This window comes from Theropithecus gelada, chromosome 17, assembly GCF_003255815.1.
Source record: "Theropithecus gelada isolate Dixy chromosome 17, Tgel_1.0, whole genome shotgun sequence".
NCBI lineage: Eukaryota > Metazoa > Chordata > Mammalia > Primates > Cercopithecidae > Theropithecus > Theropithecus gelada.
The window spans coordinates 70,227,103-70,253,348 of NC_037685.1; the positions used below are offsets into that span (position 1 = coordinate 70,227,103).

Consider the following 26,246-nt stretch of genomic DNA (forward strand, 5'->3'; position numbering starts at 1 on the left):
TAAAGATATTTCTTGGCATCCCTAAAGGGCTGAGCACAGTGTAATACAAAGACAGTCCAAAAATAATAACTTTTAAAAATTCTAGCCCATTTCTCAAAACTGATTCCAAAAGGAAATTGCACCATGGCAACAAAATAACCTCCCACAATGTAACTTTTGCAATTCATTTCTATTCTATGCTTTCTTTGTTTTTAACAGGTTATTTGGCAGCTGGGGGAGGGGATGTGGATAGAGTTCACAAACATTCTCGATTACCTGTGGCTCCTGGGACTAAGAACAGAGTGAAAACATGCAATCCCCAGGGTGGGGCTCCTCAGTGGTTTCAACCAACACAACCTTTCCAAGCATTCTCCCTTGTAAGTAAATAAGTTGACAGGAGCTGGCCGCTTTCATGTGCCCTGTCCCACCCTCTGACAATGGTGCTGGGAGGTGGAGAGTTGGCCACTCCCTGCAGGACATGCAGCAAGAGACCTGGACTGTGGGCTGAACGCAGTTTGCCTTGTGGCACAGGGGACATGTCTGAGCCTAGAAGTTTCCATACTTCTTTTGTTCTTAACATCAAAATCAATCTGTTTTCAGCATCGTGGGGTTTGATTGCAACCATTGGAGATTTAGCAAATAACTACTTCGGAGTTATAAAGCAAATATACAGTGTAAATATGAGGCCTATGTTACTTTATAAATTATCTGGAGCGCTTCGTACAACAGTTAAAAAGTAATTCTGAAACATTAGTCACAGTCACCCAATGATTTCTTCTCATATTACCAGAAAGTTCCTGCTATAAACACAGAGCCCACCACTAATTAATTATATAAGAATATTATAAAGTTGATTATGGTCCTAAAAATAAAAGTAACATACAGGTCTCATTTTTGCTTTTTTTTTTTTCTCCATATAGCCTCTAGAGCTTTTTCCTGCCAATACTCTTCCATCTGTGGAGTTACTGTTACATGAACAGTGTTGCAATTCTCTCCGTTTCTAACTGCTGGCTTCTCCATAGGAATAGACACCACTCTCTATGCAATAACTGGCTACAGCAAGAGGACCTCAGGCTTTATTTGGAAGCTTCTTGTGATTATCATAGCTGACCCCACCAATGCCCTCTAGTATATTCATGGGCAGAGGAAACACAATTGTAGAATTCTTCTCGGTGGCTACTGTGCTCAAGGTCTGCAGGTAGCGCAGCTGGAGAGCTATGGGAGACTCAGCCAGCACCATGGAGGCTGACTTCAGGGATTTGGAAGCATTCATTTCTCCTTCAGCTGCAAGGACCTGAAATGACAGAAAAAAATCGTTCAGAAATAAAACTTTACACTGTAACTAGTGCTTTCTTTTTCTGGGTCTGTATTGATACCCCTCTCCCCAGTCCCCATGTTGCCACATGTGTTTCATCTACTTCTTTGGCCAGGATAAGAGTTTCATTTCCTAACGTAATTAGAGATATTCAAGGAGGTTGCAGGAAGCAAGGAGTTATATTTTACAAATGACAGGTCCCTAGATTTTATTGTCAAACAAAAATAAAAGTACTCTCTTGAATACAAGTGAATACTTGGCACCTACCCTACTAATGCCTTGAAGCACTTTGGAGCCTCACTACTTGCTGCGTTCATTTTCAGAGACGTCTGAAATTTAAGGCCTCTAACTGACGTTTTTATCATTTTTACTTATCTTAGATGTTTTTAAGTTCATTCTGTTGCCACTTTGGTGTCGTTCTTACAAACCGAGAATTGTTTCTAGTTCTCTTGGCTCTTGATTACAAGTAGCAATAAGTGCCAGCCTTGTAACACTGGCAATCTCTTAAGTACATCACTCTTTGGAGCTCTCAGACTGTCCAAGAGTGATTCAGCTGCCCTATCTGTGGCCATCTGCCCATGTGAAAAAGTGATCTCTCTTCTCTCATTGCCGAGTCCCTTCTTGGAAGCTGCTGGAGCTTAGCAGAAAAACCAGAGATGAGTCAGAAATGAGTCAAAGAAATGCCTTCATCAGCTAACAGGTAAGTTTCCAAAGAGGATACACACAGGCCTGAAAGCCAGAATCTCAACAGATACAAGGACATTCAGAGCCAGGGTACACTTCCGTTTTGTAATTCTTACCTGGATTGTATTTAATTGTATTTAATTGCCCCCTTTTATTCCAGCAACATTTAATATATAAGAACAACCATGCGCAAAAGACAGGTTCCATGTTGGCTACATTTAAGTCACCAGCTTTATGAAAATATAGGTTTCTTAACCCACTCGAGACTGCTTCAAGCCTGGGTTTGAATAAAGCTTGGAAATTGGTATTCTGTTTTGTTTTGTTAAATTCTCCCCAGGGAACACTGACATGCGGCTGGAGTTGGAACCCTACTTGGCTAAGTCGCTCAGTATGTTACTGAGCGTCCTCTTAACGCAAGACCTGCTACCAAACTTCCTCAAGGTGCAGTAAGCTGCTGGTTACCTTTTAATTCAGGGAAAATTCTCAGGAAAACTGGGAAAAGAAACCCTTTCTTATGAAAATAATTGAGAGACCCAATCTTCGGTTCAAGTCCTATCCTTGTTGGCCCCAATGCTAGGCGGTTCTCCCTCCATGTGTGAACCTGCACAGCCTTCACCTTGGCTCTGGCTTCCCGGGTGGCCTCAGCCTCGGCTGCCATGGATCTCTGCAACTGCACGGGAATCCGAACATCTTTGATTTCCACTCGGGCCACCCGGATCCCCCACAGGTCAGTGGCATCATCAAGTAAAGTCTGTTTCCAAATCAAAAGAAAAGACTAATAAGAAAGACAGGTGATATGATGTACGTTTCTGTTATGTTTTATACTTGCAAGATACATTTTTCTTTCTTTTTTTTTTTTTGTTGCATTTACAGCATTTGGAGCGAGACAATTTGGGAAGAGAATAAGAGTTAACCTTCTTATTGATCATTTTCTGGAATTTAAAGTGAATCTCATGGCAGACCTTTTAGTGGGTGTCCATCAGCAGGATCTACCCCAAAACCATTCCCAAGGAGGTATATGAGATCCATCTAGATTTGAGCAAATATCCCAAATTTGCTTGTCGCTGGTATCAAGCAGACAGCAATGAATGGGTTTCTTAGACAGACCTGGATTTTGCCTTGGCTCTGCCATTTGCAGTTGTGAATCATCGGGACAGTTTCTGAACTTATCTGGCCCTCAGTTTTCTTACCTATAAAAGGTTTTCTTTCAGGACTGTTATTAGATTTGGAGACAATGCATATAAGATATCTCTCAGTACCTAACAATGACTCAGTGCATACTATTATTGGGTCCTTTTCAAGATATTATTTATCTCACGCTGTTTAACTTCTGCTCTATGGCCAGCTTTAAAGAAGAAGCAAGGCATATTTTTCGAGGCAGAAGCAATAAATGCAAAGATACGCTTGTCTTTGTAAAAGCTTAAAACCATTGAAGATATCTTGCTGGTCATCCTGGAGAAGATGAATGTCTTGAGAAATGGTAGGATCAGAAGGATAGCTCCCCTAAAGGGGTGGGGGCAGAGATCTCTGCTACCAAATAGCAAGAGATCCCTCCCTTGCCTTTCTGGGATCCCTGCAGGACACTGAGAGATAGTGACACCTCACAAGAAGTCAGTGACCTGGCTGTGGATGGGATACCTTTGAGTTGTTAAATTCATGGGTCACATATAAACAATATGGAGAATTATCATGCAGAACTCATACGGCCTCATAAAAGCTTGGGATCTTTCCTCTACCTTAGGGACTAGAGGAGAGGCCAAGAAGAACCAAAGTTGAATGTCTTTATATAATTAACTTACAGAAAAGAAGCTCAGAATCCAATTGATCCAAGAAAATACAGAATTATTCTTGTTCATAAACTCATGTGTGTAAGAGATGAGATCAATAGCTGTTACATCTTCATTGATATTATAATTATCATTACTATTAATGTTATTAGTGATATTGATGGTATGGTGTAAGAATTTCTAGAGATGACAGGTCTATGGTGTCTCAATTGAATTTAACTTTCACACTATTTAAATATATAGGCTACCTGAGAAATGGCTGCACTCCTGGAGTAATCTAAGCTAAAAATAAATCTGATCTCTAACTTCTTCAGAAAAGACTACTGGTAAGATGTTAATTCGTAATTTTGAATTCCAAAGAAAATGGATAAGGGGCACAATTTCAGCAACTGCCTTCTTGCACTCAGATATTTAAATATATTTCTTGTGGTAACAGGTGAGTGAAATCACAACGGAAGCTCACCTCTAGAGCAGTTGTCTGTGTGTGAGTGTGTGCAAGCATGCATGTGGTGGGCATGCTTTGAACTGCTGATACTTCATCATCACTAATAATTAAAATCAATGAGTTAAAGATACAGGCTATTAGTTCACGATATCTTTACCTGGATGCTATGGGCGATCTCTTCTCGTCCAGCTAAAATCTGGGACAAGGTCTGTGTCCCTAAGACATTCCTCAGAGTGGTTTGAGCCAGCAGAAATGTTGCTTGATGGACATCGTTGACATTAGCCACTGCTGAGACAGCACTATAGACTCTGTAATAGACAACTCCATCTACCTGAGTAGTCACGGAGTCTCTGGTGAGGATCTGTCGAGTAAGAACAGGGCAAAATCACTTATTTATGACTTTCACCACTGCTGACAAAGTGATAGCCAGCCCGAGAGCCATCTTCCACAGAAGGAGAGCAGTAACGACAACTCATGCTACAGTCACCTAAAACCTGTTCTGGCTTGGACAGAATATCTTCCCAGCTGATACGCAATTCCTCTAAAGCTGTCATTATACTTACCCCTGTGACTTCATCTTTAAGAAGCTTTACATCCTATAGGCAGAAACCCTTGACTTGACATGCTAAGAACAGGCCCTTCCATTTTAAATGTAACAGTACAGCCCTTCTGTCATTCTATTATCTTCAATTTTCTAAGCAGAGATAGAACACTGGTTTCCCTGATACCTGTACTCTTTGGTTTTCAGTTTTTATCAGACTTGAAGCAGTGTATCTTAGAAAACATAGATAGCACCAGAGACCATGTAAAGAAAAATTGATTCAGCTCTATGGAGAGGTTCAGCATCAATCATTCTGAATAATGTGACAGAATGTTTTGGAGCAAATGAGAGATTTCTGAGTATACTATGGAAGCAGAACCTAGAACTGTCCATTGCAGAGCCAGAAAAGTCCCTATTAAAGGTCACTAAGCATCCCAATCTCTCCTGACTGCAGCTGAATTCTCTCTTTTTTTTTTTGAGATGGAGTCTGGCTTCGTCACCCAGACTGGAGCGGTGGCACAATCTCTGTTCACTGCAACCTCCGTCTCCCAGGTTCAACTGATTCTCCTGCCTCGGTCTCCTGAGTAGCTGGGATTACAGGTGCACGCCACCAGGCCCAGCTAATTTTTGTATTTTTAGTAGTGTCGGTGCTTCACCATGTTGGCCAGGCTGGTCTTGAACTCCTGACCTTAAGTAATCCTCCTGCCTCAGCCTCCCAAAGTGCTGGGATTACAGGCATGAGCCACCACTTCTGACCCGGGGCTGAATTCAAAAGTAAGTATTCTGCAGTTCCTAAGTGACATGAAGACATCATGTTTGAGTCCTGGTTGAGTTTCCTGAACCAGACAGAAGAAAATTAACATATATTTATAAATGTTGATTTTCTGTCTTCTTATCACCATTGCCCTCCCATATCCTAGGTCCTGCATTTCTTTTCCTCTAACCTGAACCACTTTGGTTATGAGAGGGTGACACGATAATTAGTAACTCTGTTCCTCTTCCCTATTGCTGAATTACTGTTTTGGTCATTTACTTGTAGTACTTCAAGAATTAAAAGACTTATGTGGGCTGGGTGCAGTGGCTCAGGCCTGTTATCACTGCACTTTGGGAGGCCGAAGTGAGCGGATTACCTGAGGTCAGGTGTTCGAGAGACCCGTCTGGCTAAGTTGGTGAAACCCTGTCTCCACTAAAAATACAAAACTTAGCTGGGTGCGGTCACAGGCATCTATAATCCCAGCTACTTGGGAGAATCGCTTGAACCCGGGAGGTAGAGGTTGCAATGAGCCGAGATTGCACCACTGTACTCTAGCCTGGGCGACAAGGGTGAAACTCTGTCTCAAAAAAAAAAAAAAAAAAAGACTTATGTGAAATACAAACACGAATGGGCCCTGACAGCCTCTCCTCTGTCCTTATGCCTGCCCCTCTATTGCATCCAAACACAGAAATAATTTAAAGTCAAAAGCAAATGGTACTCATGTGGATATTATGAAAAATTCTTCGGAGAGGGTGATAGGGTGGAATCAAAAACAGCCACTGCCATCCATCTGCCCTCTGTCAGATTCTATTCAGCTGTTTTATACAGTGTCTGTCTGTCTCTTTCAAGCTTCTGCTCTGTCATTCTCCATCTCAGCTTTCCTGCTGACTAGCTCTCTGCTGTCAGGCTTTCTCACACCAGGCCAATTCTAAGTCTCCTTGCTCTTGGCTTCATTCTCATTTGGCAAAACAAATTCTTGGTAGTTTCAGGAACCACCAAGGGCAATTCAAGTAGGTCTCTGGGGGTACTCAGCTCACCTTCCCTCCTGTAGTTTAAAAGTGTACTATAAAGTTGTAATTGTCCGTACAATAGGGAAAATACACCTTTAATTTCGAGCGACATATCCTTAATCAGTACTACCTCTTGTGGAGGAATGTTGCAAGTAATTGTTCGGAGGTCAACTTTGACAAACACATCTATGCATGGCAGAACCAGGATCAAACCTATGAGAAAAAAAAAAAAAAATCAGTTTAAAATGTTGCTCTATTGCAAATAACTACAAGTAGTCTCATAGCAGTGTGGTGCATCACTTACATGGGGCGATACATGTTTCTCAGATGATCTTCAGTATGAACACGTGAAACTCTGAGGAAAATGATTTCATCCTCTAAGTCAGTGACTAAGGAAAAGTAATTTCCTGGGAAGTAAAGTCTTTTGGTAAGAAGCTAAAGATCCCTGACATTTAATTTTGGTTTTTGTTTTTAAAACAATCTGCTTCTACCCAAGTGTTTACTTTGACATTAATTAAAAATAATATTCTGACCAATTGTGAAAAGCACCTTTGGGACAAGTGGGAAATTTGAACACAGAATGCATATTAAAAGATTTGTTAAGGCCGGGCATGGTGGCTCATGCCTGTAATCCCAGCACTTTGGGAGCCCAGGGCGGGTGGATCATCTGAGGTCAGGAGTTCAAGACTAGCCTGGCCAACATGGCAAAACCCCATCTCTACTAAAAATTTTTTTAAAAATTTTAAAAATCAGCTGGGCACGGTCATGCGTGCCTGTAATCCCAGCTACTCGGGAGGCTGAGGAAGGAGATTCGCTTGAACCCAGGAGGCAGACGTTGAAGTGAGCTGAGATCGTGCCACTGCACTCCAGCCTGGGCAACAAGAGTGAAATTCTGTCTCAAAAAAAAAGAAGAAGATATTAAGGTGTTCTAGTTCACTGTCCTGGTTGTGATAATGGCATGTGTCTTAGTCTGTTCAGGCTTCTGCAACAAAATACCATAAACTGGGTGGCTTAGAAACAACAGAAGCTTATTTCATATAGTTCTGGAGCCTGGAAAGTCCAAGATCAAGGTGCATATATATACAGTGCCTTGTGAGGGCTCATTTCCAGGTGTATAGATGGTCATGTGGTGTCCTGAAAGGGACAAGGCAGGTCTCTTAGACTTCCTTTACAAGGCCGCTTGTGAGGATGACTCCCTTATGATCTAATTACCTCCCAGGGGCCCCATCTCGTAATATCATTACACTGGTGATTAGCTTCAACCTATGAATTTTGGGAGGACACAAATACTCAGACCACAGCAGCACGGTGTTAATAAAGTCCTTATCAGCTAGATGCACAGACTAAAGTGTTTACAGGTAAAATGACATGATCTGGTATTTTGTATTTGCTCTAAAATACTCCACCAAAAAAATATTTTGGAAAGTAGTTTCCTTATAATAAAGATACTCACGTAACAGATTCAAGTAATAGACTTTTGACTTTGAATATCAGTGGCTGCCAACATTCTCAGTCAATTTAAACAGTAATGAAGGATTATTGAATTAAAATCTTCCCAGGGTCTCACATTCCTCTAAATCAATGTATTCCAGAATTAACAGTTTCTCCACAGCCATGATCTGATTCATGTACAATAGCATTCTCCAGCTGTAAACACATCTACTTCTTTCTGATTTGTGGGGCATTAAGTTGGGGCTGGGTCAGGGAAGGATGGGCATAAGAAAGCTCATTAGAGGACCCTGGGAACTCTTAACATTACCCTGGTGCATGTTGTTCTTTACCGTGAGAGTTACAAAGATTAGAACCACAAGGCATGTCAGCAAGATGGGGACACTAATCTATTTCCATTAATCAAGAAGGCTTTGCACTATTGGTTTGTTTTCACAGCAGAAACCAGTTCTGGAGCCGAACACCACGCAAAGGGGTGGCAGTATCCGCAAAATACGCTGCTAAAGTGCTTTCTTTCTTTTGGCCTCTAAACCTTACTGCCATTTTTGGTGCCAGGTCACTGTGGTTAAAATCATGGACCTGAGAACTAGACAGAGTTAAGTCCCAGCCCTACTACCTAGTAGCCTTGTGACTAGGGAAAACTCACCTAACACTTCGGTTACCTAATAGATATAAGCTGGTAGTGAAGATTAAGCCTGATTCAACATGATAATGAAATAAAGTACTAACCACAGCGCCAGGTATGTGTTAAATGCTCATGAAGTGTCAGCTATTATTCAAGAATAATTTACAATTTATAAAAGTGGAAAGGTTTTCCATTAGCAATTTGGCTTGTTTCCCTCTTGTCCTTATGACATTCTGAGGTAACTCATTACCCCAGAGACAGTTATGACGAGAGTTGTTATCCTGAGACATTTAATGGTGAAATCTTCAGGGAAAATTCATTTAAAAGTGAATATTTTTCTCTAGAGGCCTCCAAGTTCTGGCTGTTCTGCTTCTCTTGGATCCAAAATTTATTTTAACTTATAATCTTAGCCCCACCAGGTGGAACAGAACCAGGAAGAAGTTAATCTTGGGCTGTTATACCTCAGTTGAATGAGTCTTGCTTTGCCAAACTCACGAGAACATCTGTAAGTAGTTTTTACCTTCTTTTTCTTAGGTCCTTTATTATGAAATTAGACAAGTAAGATTATGCTTGAAATGGTTGTTGGGTGTGGTGGCTCATGCCGGTAATCCAGGCACTTTGAGAGGCCGAGATGGGCAGATCAACTGAAATCAGGAGTTCAAGACCAGTCAGGCCAACATGGTGAAACTCCATCTCTACAAAAATACAAAAATTAGCCGGGCATGATAGTAGGTGCCTGTAATCCCAGCTACTCAGGAGGCTGAGGCGAGAAAATCTTTGAACCTGGAAGGCAGAGGTTGCAGTGAGCCGAGATCACGCTACTGCACTCCAGCCTGGGCAACAGAGCAAGACTCCGTTTCAAAAAAAAACAAACAAACAAAAAAAAGGCCAAGAAGCCTCCTTCACAAGTTTCTCCTCTTGAAGTTTCCCGTACTTTTTTATATATTAACAGATCCATGGCTTATGGCCAAGGGCAAAGCACACAGAGCATCGCGATGCTTAGGAAAGTTCCTACCCCAGAGACCTTCCAGTTGCAGAGAGAACAATTTATTCAAATAAGCCATAACGGGGGCAGAAAGCAAATGTTATCAGAGAAATATAGCTAGTAACGATTGCTTTTCCTGTGCCTTCTAAGACAGTGCTTTTGGTAGCCCCTCATTTCCAGAGTATTAGAATTAATCCTATGAAATTGCCATGTTTGGGAGTCAAAACAAAGTCAGCAATTTCCTATGGTTCAACTACATATATGCTCAGAGAACTTATGAGCATTAAATCAATATCTTACTTCAGGGAGTTTTAGTACCTTATAGTTTTAGTATACACCCCAACTGCTGGCAAAAATAAGAAACAACAAACAAATAAAACCACCTTCTTTTATAACATGACTATTTGGAATATTTTCTTTTTCAAGGTGGTAAAGAAAGGATGGAAATAAACACTATACTATTCTAGATGTTAGAAGGCCTGAAAACTCATCTTTATTTCTAACTATAAGGATAATCTTAGATAATTCATCAAACTTATGTAGGCCTCATGTTCTTTATTTTCAAAACAGAGGGATTTGGCAAAAGGCATCGTACAAGGGTTTCCAGCTCTATCTTTCTATGCATCTACTTGCCATGAGAGGAAATTACCTTTTGCTTTTCACTTAGTCCTTTTCAAAGAGTGAGCATCAAACACCAGCTCTCAATATACTCTCGTTGAGTAACTTAATGGTCTACGTTGGCCATTTACTTTCCCTCTTATTCTTCCCACAGTCTCCTGGTGGTCCTGGTAATAAGTGACATTCAGCCAGTGTAACCAGAGCCACCCTTTGCTCACATTCATTTAATCTCTCAGAGGGAGAACTAGGAAGCCAGGCCAGATTTCCAGACTCTCAAACTGGTGGTTATTCCCACCAACTTGCATGAAAAGGTGGCATTCTTCTGTTGTACCAAAAGGCAAGAGAGCCAGCTTCCAGCAATTTTTCTTTGACTCTTAATAGGCACCACCAGGAAAAATATTGAAGGTGGTAGCAGTAGTATTAGCTGTCCCTGATCTTTGTCAGAGGCAGCCACAGCGTCATTCATACCTGGCCCCTTGGCTTTGTCAGCTTGGATGCGTCCCAGACGGAATACAACAGCACGTTCATACTCCTTAATGATCTAGGAGATTAAGGGAGAACGTTTAGTCCTAATGGTTTGTCAGTTCATATAGAGAGCCCAGTTTATGTCCCAGGGTGTTACCTTTAAGCACATCCATATGGAGATGGGGAAGGTAATGATCACCAACAGGAAAGAGAGGGAAAACAGGAGCCAGCCGCATACACCAAGCCGTTTATTGTTGACACCTAGGAAATGAGAAGGAAGCAAATCTGTAATCAATGTGGTTCTTTAAAAAGCCACCCAGCTGCATGGGTGTGGAACCTATCCAGACAACTGGCCAAGCCTGATGTGGCTGAATAGGAAACCTAAATCCATTTACACCATGAATGTAGTTACACACACACACACACACACACACACACACTCAAATGTTTATTCAGGTTTTTAAAAATTAAAATGAACTTATTCCTTCCAAGAAAAATCTCATAACAATAAGCAGAAATTATTATTATTACATTTTATAGGGTTGCTGTAGTTTATTATTCTCAAAACACAAAAACAGTGGTTCTCAAAATATAATCTGTGGACCATCCACACCAGAATCATCAGATGTCTGGGTCCTGTGAATTTTCAAGGTAAAATTCAAAGCACCCTCTAAGGCAGGTAGGTAGGTACTATTATACCCAGAGGGACACAGTGTGGCACATGGAAAAATATCCTGAAAACTCCTGAGGTATGAGTTTTTATGTGAGCTCTGTCACTTACCAATTCTAAAGCATTAGGATAGAAGACCACTCAGTCTCTGGGTTTCTGTTTCTTCATCTGTAGAATGGGGTTAGAAGTTACCCACCTTAGAGAATTTGATGAGGATTAAATAAGATTACTTTTATATGGCTCCTGGGCCATACATTAACATCTACAGTTTTAAACAGGTATTCTACTATTATTCCCATTTACAGATGAATATGTATTCCAGGGACTTGTTGTCAGATGTTGACATTTGCCATTTCTAACTTTTCATAAAAGTTTTGTTATATTGGCTCGTCACATAAGATCTCTGCTTGCTAATCACACATAATGATAGCAGGTGCATTTTGGCTTAATGAATATTGCTTTGCAATAGGATGAGAGTGAGTTAAAAATCCTACTTCAACCACCTAAAACTCTGTAGCATTAATTACATCAATTATATAATTTCTGAAGTCTCTGGATTTTTTTTTTTTTTCCTGAGACGGAGTCTTGCTCTGTCACCCAGGCAGGAGTGCAGTGGCGCAATCTGGGCTCACTGGAAGCTCTCCCTCCCAGGTTCACTCCATTCTCCTGCCTCAGCCTCCCAAGTAGCTGGGACTACAGGTGCCTGCCACCACACCCGGCTAATTTTTTGTATTTTTTAGTAGAGACGGGGTTTCACCGTGTTAGCCAGGATGGTCTTGATCTCCTGACCTCGTGATCTATCCACCTCGGCCTCCCAAAGTGCTGGGATTACAGGCGTGAGCCACTGCGCCTGGCCAGGGATTCTTGTTTGTAAAATAAGCAGGTCTGGCTGACTCTTTTAATTTAGCATTCTTTATAGTCACCATTTTACCTCCTTTAATTATTTTTATTTTTTTGAGACAGAGTCTCATTCTGTTGCCCAGGCTGGAGTGCAGTGGCGCAATCTCGGCTCACTGCAACCTCCACCTCCCAGGTTCAAGCAATTATCCTGTCTCAGTCTCCTGAGTAGCTGGGACTACAGGCACCTGCCATGACGCGTGGCTAATTTTTGTATTTTTAGTAGAGAAGGGGTTTCGCCATGTTGGCCAGGCTGGTGTCGAACTCCTGACCTCAAGTCATCCTCCTGCCTTGGTCTCCCAAAGTGCTGGGATTACAGGCATGAGCCACTGCACCCGGCCCATTTTACCTCCTTTTAAATCCTTGTTCCTCCTTATTCCGTTCTGCTTGACAACCACCCCCATTCTCATCCCCATTATCTCCTCCAGCTGATTTATGTTCTCCATACACAAGCACTAGGACTAGATATCCCCAGCCAGCTCATTCTACAAACGCCATATACTGTCTCTATCTCAGTCAATGCCTTCACCATCCACCCTGTTGCCCAAGTTAGGCAGGTCATCATTTCCTCTTCCCTATCCAATTGCAGAAAGTCACTAAACCTAAATGACACTACCTCAAATCCATTCCCAGTTACCCATTTTACTGCTACTAATTTTTTGAGACCTGAGCCAAATTCATGAATATTTAGGAGAATTCTGGGCTTTTGCTCTTATAAACAACGCTTTGATGAATGTTTTTAAATGTGTGTTTTGGGGCACTTGTGTAGGATAAATCCCTAGTAGTAGAAGTGTTAGGTCATACAATTTTGATAGATGATAAATGCCTTTCAAAAAGTTTGTACCAACCTCCACTCTCACCAACAGCATAGACGTGCATATTCACACATGTCCTGTTCTCCTTAAATCATTCCAACCTTCTCAGTCGTTACATTCTGATAGGTGAAAATCACTACATTTTAGCTACATATTTTGTATTAAGAACTTTTGAGTACAAATGGCCTTTTATAGGCTCCAAATGCATATAAATATATATTCTGAACAATAAGGGCTTGCCTGAATACTCTGAAATTTAAATTTCTAAAATATCACCTCCCAAAACTTTGGACCCACATGGAGGTGAATCAAACTATCATTACACAAGGTGGAAAGACACTTTACACATTCTCATAGAATCTTTGTCAAATTTTATTAGTGCTTTTTTAGTATTCATGACAGAGCCTACAGATGTACATTCTCATTGAAAAAAAAAATTTAAGCAACACAACTAAAGTTCCCCGAACCATCCTCTCCTCAGTCCCGCTTTTATCTAGAGAAGTTCTATAGTTACTGGTTTGGTGTGTATTCTCCACAGACCCACTCCTATGTATTTACATACATATATCTACACTTAGAAAATATTGGCTTTGATTTGTAAATTTTATTTTGTGATAAATGGCATTACACTGTACCCACATTTCTACTTTATATCATGTATAGATTTCCATGGCATTACCTACTCATCTACCTCATTCTTCTTTATTGTTGCATACTATTCCATCTTACACCTGTGTCTCAGTTTACTTTACCATTCTCCTATTTATCATTAAGGTTATTTGCAATTTTGCCTATACAGACACAGCTGTAATAGCTGTGCTTATACATATCTCACTGGGCTAATATGCACCTTTATAAAATCTTGGTAAAACTATTGTGAAGGCAGCACAGTTCCTGCCACGTTTGGTGTATTTCCTCCCTCCTGGCACTGCAATATTTGGTATTCAGAAACCTTGGGGTGTTCTGGGGCTATGACTAGCAGCACAGCATGCACTGGCAGCTGGGGCTCCAACAGGACACCAACTGTGCTTAATGCCCGGAGCCAAGCCCTGGACATTTCCAAAGTAGACACAGCCTTAACACCAGCTGCATAAGCAAGTGTTTGTCATGGAGAAAATCGCACTGACCTACAAGCTCGCCTCTAGAGTTCCGTCAAGCCCTTGCATCATTACATGTGTACATGAGGCTCAGCTCCATTAGGTAATAGACATGCTGCCAGAGACAAGAGAAGAGAATGTGACCATTCTTCCAAGAGTTACACGGGAGCATTAGAATCACCCAGGCCGTGGCTTCTGGCAGAATTGGTGGAGCCTGCGGTCTCATTAGCTGCCAGTTAAAGTGGAGCTGTGACTGCTGCTGTCACCTTCCCTGCAGGCTCCCAGCTCAGCCTTGGGAGCATGCACAGCCGGGAATGAGACCACACAGAGCAACTCTTCCTGGTAGCCTGTCCCTCTCCCCACTCGCTCCCACAGTTGAAACTAGGATGCTATACTGAGAACAGTGTTTGAAGATTACAATTCTGACTGAAGGGATATGCTGGGATTGTATTATTAAATACAAAGATCTTCAGAAATCGCCCTACTTCAAGCTATACAAGGCACTGAGGGGATGATGGAAGAAAAAGGGGCTGCACAACACCTTTGTTGGTCACTAAGTGACGACCACATTTGATCGTCTGTTTGAACCCAATCCACAAACGTGTGTATTCTCTGGACAACTGTCACATAACCATAAAGCCATCATCATATGCCTACTTCCTAGTAGAGAACTGAATTTTGCTGCCCCCAACACGTTGCCCCTGGTTTTTTCATTCATTTAACAAATATTTTATCAATTCTATGCCGAAAGCTGTGCTGGAGAATAAAATGGGAAACATGCCTCCAAGAGTTCCAATCTATTAAACTCTTTTTCTACTACAATGCTGTGGTCTTTCTTTATGCAGAGGGCAGGAAGAATCCCTCGGGCGGTTACGGAAACAATGGAAACAGATATGATACCAGGTTAATTACTCTGCTGCACTTACTTCTAGGAAGTCTGCAGCTGATGAAACATGTGGAGACTTCCCCCTGTGTGCGGCTGTGACAACAGCAGCAAAATATTTCATCAATACCTTCCTTTCCATCTGCAAAGAAAAAGGTAGAGCCATAAGCTATGAAAGCTGAGGCCCAGAGCCACTGACAAGAGGAGAGGCACCCATTAACTTCAGCTGGAAGGACTTAAGACGTAACCAAGGCCAACCCTTCATTTTGCAACCAGAGAACTTCATGGTTTATTTAGTGTTGCCTCCATCATCTTAACCTCTCATTAGGTAAGGTGACACCCACAGATTCCACAAACTGACAGTGGTGGTGTCTACCTTTACTGACTTAGGGAGTGAGGCAAAGCCAAGGTTCACTGGTAGAGGCACATCCTCAGGGCATTATTTCTGGTGCTTAGATACAGCTCTTTACACCAGGGGAGGCTTAAATACCCTTTAGAACCAGGGCCAAGCACGCAAGGCGAGATTGGCTACGTGTGTGTGAGCCGGGAAGTAGGAGAGAATGTTCTGTATCACTACCCCCACTTAAATGATACTAGAAACAGGAATGAATTATAGTCAATAAAACAGGCTAGGTGACTCGGTTGTTTATTTCTCAACTTCAGCTTGGTCAAGACTATTTAAATATTAGATCAATACTACCTACAATATTTTATCTCAAGTCTGTGTTATCATAGTCTTAGTTTCTTAGCAGAAATAACTGTTTAAGTATTATGACATGATTTTAAACAATCAAAATAGGATGATGTACATTACACATCACAAAAATGAAAGTCAAAACCAGCATTAGATTCCAGTACACAGCTATCAGAATAGCAAACATTAAAGACTGGCAAAACCATGTTTAGCAAGTTTGAGGAGCAACTGGAGTGCTCAAATGTGCTGTTGGAAGTTAAGTTGGTACAATTACCTCAAAAACTATTTGGAAGTGTCTACTAAAGCTAAACAGGTACCTACTTTATGACTCAGTATTCAATTTCCAACTAACACCTGAGAGCAATGACTACTGATGATAGTGAAAAATATGTTCAACAATGTTCATTGCCATCTTATTCACAGAAGCCAAGATATGAAGTTCGCCCAAATCCATCAACAGTAGAATGGATAAATGAAGTTGTGGTATATTCATATTCAAAGGAATATTACTCAGCAAGAAAAAAAGACAAAACTACTGCTGTATGTAAAATATGGATGAATCTCAGAGATATAATAGTGGGCAAAAAACCTTAAAGCGAATCTCAGCTTGACTAAACTTTAGATGGGCTTCTTCCTGACTCTAGGCCCCTAATCTCCCTTTTCTTAGGGCATTTTCTTAAATAAAAAATTAAATAAAACAAAAACAACAAAAACAAAATTGTCCTTATAAATTCTTTTTTCTTTGTTTTTAAAATATGTTTATTTTGTATTGTTTCATTAATGGGATATACTAGCTTATATAAACTCTTTCTCTGCCTCTTTGTGATTTAAATCTTTTGAAAAGCCTCTTGCCAGTTTCACAACCCACGACTAAATTTCTCAAGGTCTCAGGAGCTAGCCTTTGGAATATAAACATCAAAGAAAGTAGCACCCCTATCTATCAGTTTCTGTGGGAAGTAAAAGCCTAACTTCAGTGGGCACCTTTCTCTGAGTTGTGAAACTACCTTGTGAAAAGAAAGTAAATCTTGGGACCCCAAACTCATTAAGCCAAAGGGAAACGTCAAGCTGGGAACTGAGTCACAAAAATCTGGCTCCTCTTTTTGGTTCCTGAATAAGATGGTTACTACCTCTGAAGGCTACACCTTCCAAGTTCAGGATGGGGCTCCTGGGACCTTTACCTTTTAGCTACCTCACGTAGCTGAGGCATACATTTGTTGTGTACCATGTTTGGTATTTTGTCTTATTGTTTCTCTACTAAGAACTCTTTTTAAATGTGGTTTGTTATTGTAGCACTTTTTACACTGAAACTATACTTGAACAGTTCCAACTGTACATACTGTATGAAGCTTGTCCTCTGACTAGGTTTCTTATTTCTATGTGGAATTTCATATCTTGCAGCATCCTGTAAATAAACATTAAAGTCCACCCTTTTCTTTACTTCAAAAAAAAAAAAAAAAAAAAAAAGATGGTTACAAGATGAAAAGCTACACCCCTCCCCCATATTTTTGCCCACAAGGAAATTCCTACTGAGCTCCAAGATGTTTACCCTAAAGCATTTCTGTTAAAATTCACCATAGCAATGTAAATGGATAGCTTATCTTTACAGATGCATCACCCCCTCTGTCCACCTGGCACAAATGCATATCTGATTGTTCCCCTGTCCCATTTATCTTTGTTACCTTATGTAAAATGCAGATTCCTTGGCCGGGCACGGTGGCTCAAGCCTGTAATTCCAGCACTTTGGGAGGCCGAGGCGGGTGGATCACGAGGTCAGGAGATCGAGACCATCCTGGCTAACACGGTGAAACCCCGTCTCTACTAAAAATACAGAAAACTAGCCAGGCGTGGTGGTGGGCGCCTGTAGTCCCAGCTACTCGGAGGCTGAGGCAGGAGAATGGCGTGAACCCGGGAGGCGGAGCTTGCAGTGAGCCGAGATCGCGCCACTGCACTCCAGCCTGGGTGACAGAGCAAGACTCTGTCTCAAAAAAAAAAAAAAAAGTGCAGATTCCCTGAATTTTCCCCTATCTGTCTGTTACCTTATATAAAAATTCAGATTCACTGAGCCAGACACAGGCATGAGTGACTGATTATTTTCCCCCTACCCCTCTCTTACATGAAAATTGTGTACTTCTCAACACCCCACTCTTTCTTCTTTAAATTCGGAGCCTTCAAAATCATCTTCAGAGAAAGGCTTAAACCCACTATTTGACTTAAGAATATACACCTTGCCAACACAATCAAAGCCCCCTTGAGTGTCCCTCTTCATGCCCTGGAGGCATTGTCCCCTACAATGATGGCGATGGGATGCTGAATCCCATCGCTATCACCCCAAAGCACGAGCAACCGCAAGGCTGCCACTCAGAGCCCAGGCTTCACACATGGGCTCTTTGCACATTCGTAATTTGTTTTTCAAGTAGCAGGACTTTTGATGGTCTTTCAGTATGGGTCTAGGTGATCCAGATGAGGGAGTCAAGCCATGTGCTAACATCACATGAATACCCCCTGCAGTAGAGAAAGTAACCTAGGTCCTCACACATCTTGTCCCTTCGCACAGGTCTTTGTGTTCCTCAGCCCCCTTCTGCAGCCCACATTTTCCTCAGCAGGGCTCAGCTCAAACATCCCCTTCTTTTCCAGGAATATTTTTCTCTGTCACCCTCACCTTTGGGTGCTCCTCTTGAGTTTCTAATACAGTCACACACCACGTAATGATGTTTCAGTCCATGATGGACCACATATATGATGGTGGTCCCATAAGATTATCATAGTGTGTTCTTATTTTTATTGTACCTTTTCTATGTTTAGATATACAAATACCACAGTGTCACAACTGCTTACAGTATTCAGTACAGTGACATGCTGTACAGGTGTGTAGCCCAGGAGCCATAGGCTGTACCGTATAGCCCAGCAGTACAGTAGGCTGTACCACTGAGGTTTGTATAGGTACACTCTATGATGTTCTCACAATGACAAAATCACCTGACAACATATTTCTCGGAGTGTATCCTCATTGTTAAGCAGCACATGATTGTACACCCTCTATCATAACTTTTTTTATAGGACCTTGTAATTTTTAGTAACTTTTGTGTCTTCCCCGTAAATTTTTAGTGCTCTGAGAACAGGTATTTTATTTTTTGTCTCCACCTCCTGCTTCACAGAGGATGCTGAATGGATGCAGGGCATACTTTTAAGTGCTTTGAAGTACAGGATCAGGGCGATGTTCAGCAACATAAGAGAATTCGTGATCTGTTGGAAAGTCCTTGTATAGAAATCATGGTTCATCAGAGAAGATTCCATTTTCTCTCAAAAAAGTCAATAAACCAAAGAACCATATGTCCTTGCATTTTTCTCCATACATTCTACCTGACTGTACCCTCACTCACACATCATTTCTAGAAGAAAACAGGGCTGGGCACGGTGGCTCACGCCTGTAATCCCAGCACTTTGGGAGGCCAAGGCAGGTGGATTACCTGAGGTCAGGAGTCTGAGACCGGCCTGGCCAACATGGTGAAACCCCATCTCTACTAACAATACAAAAATTAGCTGGGTGTGGTGGCGCACGCCTATAATCCCAGCTGCTCAAAAGGCTGAGGTGGGACAATCGCTTGAAACCGGGAGGCAGAGTTTGCAATGAGCCAAAGATTGGGCTACTGCACTCCAACCTGGGAAACAGAGCGAGACTTTGTCTAAAAAGAAGGAGAAGGAGAAGGAGAAGGGGAAATGTTTTCCTTGCATCATTCTTCTTTCTCCCAATTCTCCCATGCTTTCAGTTCTCTCTGTTTGAAATAACAGCACTGCCAACAACAACAAATAAAAATACTTCGTCCTTGAGGTTTATGTCCAAAGTCCCATTACAATGTTATTTATTACAGTGGTAAATGAAAACCACCCTGAAAATATAACAGTGGAGGAATAATTAAGCAAACTATGATACATCTACACAATGTCATATTATGCATATATTTTTAAGTTTATAAAAGCATGAGAAAATAATTATGGTATGATGTTAAAAAAACAAATAGTAAGATGCAAAATTATAGGGACAGTAGAATCACAATTATATAGAAGTATATGTATAGAATAGAAAAAATATTGGAAGAAAATTAACCAAAATATTATCAATGACTCCCTCCTTCCTTCCTTCCTTCTTCTTCTTTTCCTTCCTTCCTTCCTTCCTTCCTTCCTTCCTTCCTTCCTTCCTTCCTTCCTTCCTTCCTTCCTTCCTTCCTTCCTTCTTTCTTTCTTTCAACAGGGTCTCGCTCTATCCCCCAGCATCTATTTCTAAATAATGGAAATATAAGTGCTTTTCATTGTTCTGAGTTTTCTTTGTTTTTGATATATTTACCTGTTTTTTCGTTTGTTTGGTTTTTGGTTTGTTTGTTTTTTTGAAATGGAGTCTCACTCTGATGCCCCTGGACATGATCTTGACTCACTGCCATCTCTGCCTCCCGGGTTCAAGTGATTCTCCTCCCTCCCATTAGCGGGGATAACAGACGGGCACCACAACACCCGGCTAATTTTTTTACTTTTGGTAGAAACAAGGTTTCACCGTATTGGCCAGGCTGGTCTCGAACTCCTGACTTCAGGTGATCCATTTGCCTTGGCCTCCCAAAGTGCTGAGATTGCAGGCATAAGCCACTATACCCAGCCTATATTTACCATTTTTAAAAGTAAAATTTAAAATAAATAATCATGTCAAATTTTACAAAAAGGAAGTGCTTTGCATTATCAGAGCAGGGAAGACCAAATGCTTCCCAGAGGAAAAATTAAAAGTATGTGGAATGAGAACAATCACCTTTCCTGAGCTTGGGGATGAGTGTTAACCATTCTATCTCCCTTTCGGTGTTCATTTCCAATCCTGTGAAGACACAGTCAGCAAAATAGAACTTCAGCAACTTTCTGGTTCTCTCTCTAGAGAATGAAGGACTTTGATTAATCAAAGATGAAATCTAAAGTAAAACACGAGGGGTAAACATTATCTTTTCATCCCCTGTAATTCATCTTCCCTCCTTCCTTTTTCTCTATGCACACAGCTGGCATTAAGCAACACTTTTAAGGAAAGTGCAGAATTGCTGAAAAGGAATATAGTCCTACTCAAAATGCTCTCTTAGCCTGGCAGCCAAACCAGCTCACAGGAGCTGGTGTGAGTGCAAATCTTAAACCCAGCACAGACATAGACTAAGTACTAGAACTTCTGGGGATAGAGACTAGGAATCTGTATTTTAAGGAGCTCCCCAGGAAGATTCTTTTGCATGTTAATTTTGAGAAGAACTTCTAAGATTTCTGTGATTTAGATTCCAATTCACTTAACTCTTAGAAAACAAAACAAATCAAAAAAGAATAAAGGGGAGGCAGAAGAGAATGTCAGAAGCTATTAAGTAGTGATGTGATAATAAATGTCTAAAAATTGGGCCCTTGGGAAAGGAAGAAAGTCTTAACTTATAGCATTTCCACAGTGTAAATATCATCTACCCCTTCAGGTGATTCTAATCTACCTTTGTGGTGTCATGAGCTTGGAGTTAGAAACAGAGGCACACAAGTGGCTTTCAAAAGCTGGTCCAGGCCTGGCACAGTGGCTCATGCCTGTAATCCTAGCACTTTGAGAGGCTGAGGCTGGAGGATCGCTTAAGCCCAAAAGTTCGAGACCAGCCTGGGTAATATGACGAAACCAGATTTCTATTAAAAAAAATACAAAAATTAGCCAGGCATGGTGGTGCGTACCTGTAGTCCCAGATACTCAGGAGGCTGAGGTTGCAGTGAGTTGAGATTGCACCACTCCACTCTAGCCTGAGCGACAGAGAAAGACTCCATCTCCGAACATAAAAGAAATAAAGTGTGCCAGCAGCACACTCTCACATAACGTTCCTGCTGGAAAGGACAACAAGGGCTCAGTTATTTACATATTAAATAATTTCCTCACCATTTGTGAAGGGAAATGTCTACAATGCTTACAGGACTGAATAACACTGGCTCAATATATATATATAAAGATTTTAAATATATATTACATATACTATATTATATAACATATATTTTATATATTATATATTGAAATTTTATATATTTAATATCAAATGTATCATTAAAAAGGTAAAAAATAAGTGACAACTGGAAAAATATATTTGTCATTATGTGCTGTCAAGTATCAAGTATTCATAAGTACATATTATATATTATATTATATTATTTATTATATTATATATAATTATATTATATATTATATTTTATATTATATAATATAATATATAATATTATATATATTATATATTTATAATATATATTATTTAATATATATTATATTATATAATATATAAGCATATATAATTATATTATATATTATATTTATATTATATATAAAATAGTATATAATATACAATTATATATACTATATTACATGTGTATTATTTATTATATATTATATAATATATATTATATATTATATAATTATTATATATTATATAAGATACATCTTATATAATATATGTTACATTGTATAATATATATATTTTATATATATCTGAGTTGCAAGGGCAAACTTAGTCCACAAATCTTGGAGAATGGTCCACACTGCATCTCTCCTAAGAAACTACAAAAGCACAGGAAATCAGACATTGCAAAATATAAGCCCCATTCTGGTCATTCTGTGATAGTGCCAGTTTGTTTTTCATATTCAAAAATCGAAACCAAGAAAACTCATGAGTACTTTCAAGTATCTCACTGATGATACAGCTTCAGTCATGCCATCTACCGAGTTGATGTCTTGACCTGTTAAAATGGAAACTAAATGTCTCATGAAAGATAAATAAGGGGACTCTTGAGACCTCCCGCTTGCATTTCCAGATGTTACTTACTGCCTTCAAGCTTATAAAGGTTTCCATGCCTACTTCAAAAGAAAACTTTCGTTTCCAATTCACATAAATGTCTCTAAATGTATACTTTTTCCTTTTTCTTTCTTTCTTTATTCCTTTTTATTTTTCTTCTTTTTAAGGCAGGGTCTCGCTCTGTCACTCAGGCTGGAATGCAGTGGTGCAATCTCAGCTCACTGAAGCCAAAACCTCCTGGGCTCAAGCAATCCTCCCATCTCAGTCTCCCACTTAGCCACAGACATGTGCCGCCACACCTGACTAAATTTTGTATTTTTTGTAGAGATGGGGTTTTGCCATGTTGCCCAGGCTGATCTCGAACTCCTGAGCTCAAGTGAGCTGCCTGCCTTGGCCTCCTGAAGTGCTGGTGTTACAGGCATGCACCAGTGCACGCAGCTTAGTTTTTTCTTTTATGTTTTAATAATGCCAAATGTGTTCTCTATTTCTAACATGTACTCTGGCTTTTTGGCAACTTAAGGTATAGAGCACAGGTGAGGTCATACACACACACATGCACACGCACACCATCATCACACACACACGCACACGCACACCATCATCACACACACACACACCATCATCACACACACACACACCATCATCATAATCACTTTCTGGGCAACTTTTTAAACTTTCCAAGGCTCAGTTTTCTCATTTGTAAAATGAGATTCTAAGAGGATCTACCTCAGGATTATTGTAAAATTTAAAGAGATAATGCAAGCAAAATGCTTTGTAACACATAATAGTCATTAGTATTAAGGATAGTAGTTGGTACTTATAAGCTAAGTTTTATTTTTGTCAACTTCTCTCTATTTATCAAACATGATGCAGCTCAAACCAACTTTTCTTTTTAATCTCAGCATCATCAGAAAATATTTGAAGTTGGAGAAAAGTCAGCCTCTTCAACATATGTTTGCTATTTAATACAAAAAGAAGAAATGCAAAGATAAACAACAATTTTATCAAAACTTGAATGAAAAATAAAGCAAGTTATAGGCTGCTGTTCAAGAAGCAAAGGAAATCAGCACAAGCAATGAATTCAAAATCCTGAGCTATAGATGAAATTGAAGTCAATTTCTGCAAATATATCTCATAGTCTATACCTCTCTATAATGCTACAACTCCTGCTTTGCCATATATGTGAAAAACAAGCCTAAGACAGGAAAAAGGAACTTACCCACGAAGTTCTCTTTATCCTGCTTCTTGGGTGAAGACACCCTAGAATCCATCTGATTCTTGAGCAACTTTTATACTTGGCAATTTTTCATGGGTTTGGAGCTAAGTGTGAAGTCCAGGCAGCAACTCAGATGTGCTTGGGAGAGGGGAGAGGAGAAAGTATGAGAGAGTGAAAGATATTCCTTCTCTTTAGTGAACTCCCTAAGGAATAGTTTCCCTGGTGAGGGAAGCCTGATAACATAAACAAAAAGATTTCTTTTATGAGTTCAGATTGCCTTTGTTCATAGAGAAAACTTGAAAGGATATGACCATCTGGTGGTATTGCTTCCTGTAAAATATGACTGTGTAATTTTCTATAGCATTTATATTTCATAAAACAGTTCTGTGCACCTTGTATAATCTTGTGTGATCACTGATTACACAATGACCTGTTCAATACACAGGGCAAGTATATCCATCTTTTATGTTTCAGATGAGAAAATTTAACCCAACTCATTCTAACACTGCAGTGAATGATCTTTTGAAACTCAAATCTGATCATGTCATCATCCTGCTTAAAATAATCCAAGATTGCCAACTGTCAATATTGTAAAGACCAAACTCCTAAGTGTCCTACAAGACCCCGCTGGTCTGCCCCTTCCTCCCTTTCCAGCCTCACTCACGTGCCTCTCCCTGAAGCAGCTCCATTGGTCTCCTATCAGTCCCTCCAAAGCTTGATGTGTCATTCTTGCCACTGGATCTTTGCACGTGTTATCATATGCTTAATTATTTGGCTTGTGTCTGTTTCTTCTTCTAGACCAAGAATTGACAAACTGTAGCTTGCTGGCTAAATTTGATCTACCACTTGTTTTTAAAACATAAAGTGTGAACTTAAAGTACAATAATAAAAAAATAAATAAATAAAGTGTTATTGGAACACAGCATGTCCTTTTGTTGCTTTTTTTTTTTTTTTTGAGATAGGATTTCACTCTGTTGCCCAGGCTAGAGTGTAGTGGCATAATCCCAGCTCACTGCAACCTCGACCTGCAGGGCTCAAGCAATCTTCCTACCTCAGCCTCTTCGATAGCTGGGACTCCAGGTGCACACCACCACACCTGGCAAATGTTTATTTTTTATTTTTGTAGAGATGGGGCCTCACTATGTTGCCCAGGTTGGTCTCAAACTCTGGGCTCAAGTGATCCTTCAGCCTTGGCCTCCCAAACTGCCAGGATGGTAGATATGAGCCACCATGCCTGGCTCTTTCGTTTTTGTATTGTCTGTGGTCACTTTTGCTTTGCACCTGTGGATTTGAGTAGTTGTGACACAGACCATAAAAGCTGTAAGGCCTAAAATATTTACGTTTGTCCCTTCACAAAAACAAGTTTGCTGACCCCTGCCTTACACTATACATTTCCATGAGGAGAGTGACATGGTCTAACATTTCCCATTGCACCTGCAACAATTAGAACAATGTGGGCATATGGCTGATATTCAACAATACTTGTTGAGTGAATGAATATATAAATCACAAATGAAAACAGCTCTCAAATGGCAAAGCTCTTTCTCAAATCCAGATCCTCAGGATCCTGTAGTAGGATTCCTTCTTTCATCAGACCACATAGAACCACAGAACATTTTGTGGTTATTCCAATACTAAGAACATCAATTTTCTAATTTTCTGATGTTCATTTCTCTCATATCATATATCTTGTTTTTCTTTTGTATACCATTATATTTATTGTATGGCATTTATTATATTATATTGTATTATTTTGTGAAAACAAAACAATAGAAAAAAGCTCTAATCTCTCCCTGGCCAAATCTTGTCTTTTCTAGTTTTTCTTCTGCCAACCACCTAGTTATTTCCTTCTTAGCAACTTCATTTTAAAAGTTTTCTCAGATTCCAGCCTGGGCAACATGGTAAAACCCCGTCTCTACTAAAAATACAAAAATTAACCAGGCATGGTGGTGTGCACCTATAGTCCTAGCTACATTGGAGGTTGAAGTGGGAAGATTGATTGAGCTTGGGAGGCAGAGGTTGCAGTGAGTCAAGATGGCGCCACTGCACTCCAGCCTGGGTGGCACAGCGAGACTCCAACTCAAAAAAGAAAAAAACAGAAGTAAAAAATTTTCCAGATTATGGGTTATCTATACTAACTACTTGATTATCTTAATTGCCTTCTCCACAAACTCAAATTGCTGGAATAACTACTATGGCTGTCATCCACAGTTTGTAATTACAATAATTAATACAGAGTATTAGAAATTTAGGGAAGGAGACCAGAACACAGATTAAAACAGACACGCGTAATGTGTGCACAGAGTCAGCAACTGTCTGCTCTAGGATAGTTTCCTCTGCATCTCCCTTAAATATCCTCACTTACAACTCCAAGTAGAAATGTTGCCAGAGGCACAGCGGGCAGGAGAAAAGGCTCTGGGTTCATACTGCCTAGATATAAAGAAAACCTTGCTCTGTCATGAACCAGTGTGTGATGCTGGGTAACTTATTTAACCTCTG

At 40.2% G+C, this 26,246-nt stretch overlaps 1 protein-coding gene across 2 annotated transcripts; it reads right to left on the minus strand.

Moving 5' to 3' along the window:
• Window positions 1-150: 150 nt before the first annotated feature.
• On the minus strand, window positions 151-24,147 carry STOML3 (stomatin like 3). 2 transcript variants are annotated; one of them, XM_025364513.1, is made up of 8 exons: window positions 23,751-23,940; window positions 14,167-14,251; window positions 10,815-10,918; window positions 10,661-10,733; window positions 6,646-6,728; window positions 4,368-4,571; window positions 2,595-2,729; window positions 151-1,273 (listed from the first exon to the last, which is right to left on the minus strand). In XM_025364513.1, exons 3-8 carry the CDS (start codon window positions 10,824-10,826, stop codon window positions 1,049-1,051), a joined length of 732 nt encoding a protein of 243 aa, XP_025220298.1. In that variant the 5' UTR covers window positions 10,827-10,918; window positions 14,167-14,251; window positions 23,751-23,940; the 3' UTR covers window positions 151-1,048. The 2 variants fall into 2 exon arrangements, with proteins under 2 accessions (XP_025220298.1, XP_025220297.1); XM_025364512.1 differs by lacking the exon at window positions 14,167-14,251 and having other exon boundaries at window positions 23,751-24,147.
• Between the last annotated feature and the right edge of the window lie 2,099 nt (window positions 24,148-26,246).

Bases quoted from the DNA above. Each gene is read 5' to 3' on its own strand.
- STOML3 (XM_025364512.1), bottom strand. From the start codon at position 23,802: ATGGATTCTAGGGTGTCTTCACCCAAGAAGCAGGATAAAGAGAACTTC. The intron at 6,729-10,660 runs GTATGAATGACG...TTTTTCTCATAG, and splicing joins TGACAAAGCCAAGGGGCCAG to GTTTGATCCTGGTTCTGCCA. The intron at 1,274-2,594 runs GTGAAGGCTGTG...CTGTCATTTCAG, and splicing joins CCCGGGAAGCCAGAGCCAAG to GTCCTTGCAGCTGAAGGAGA.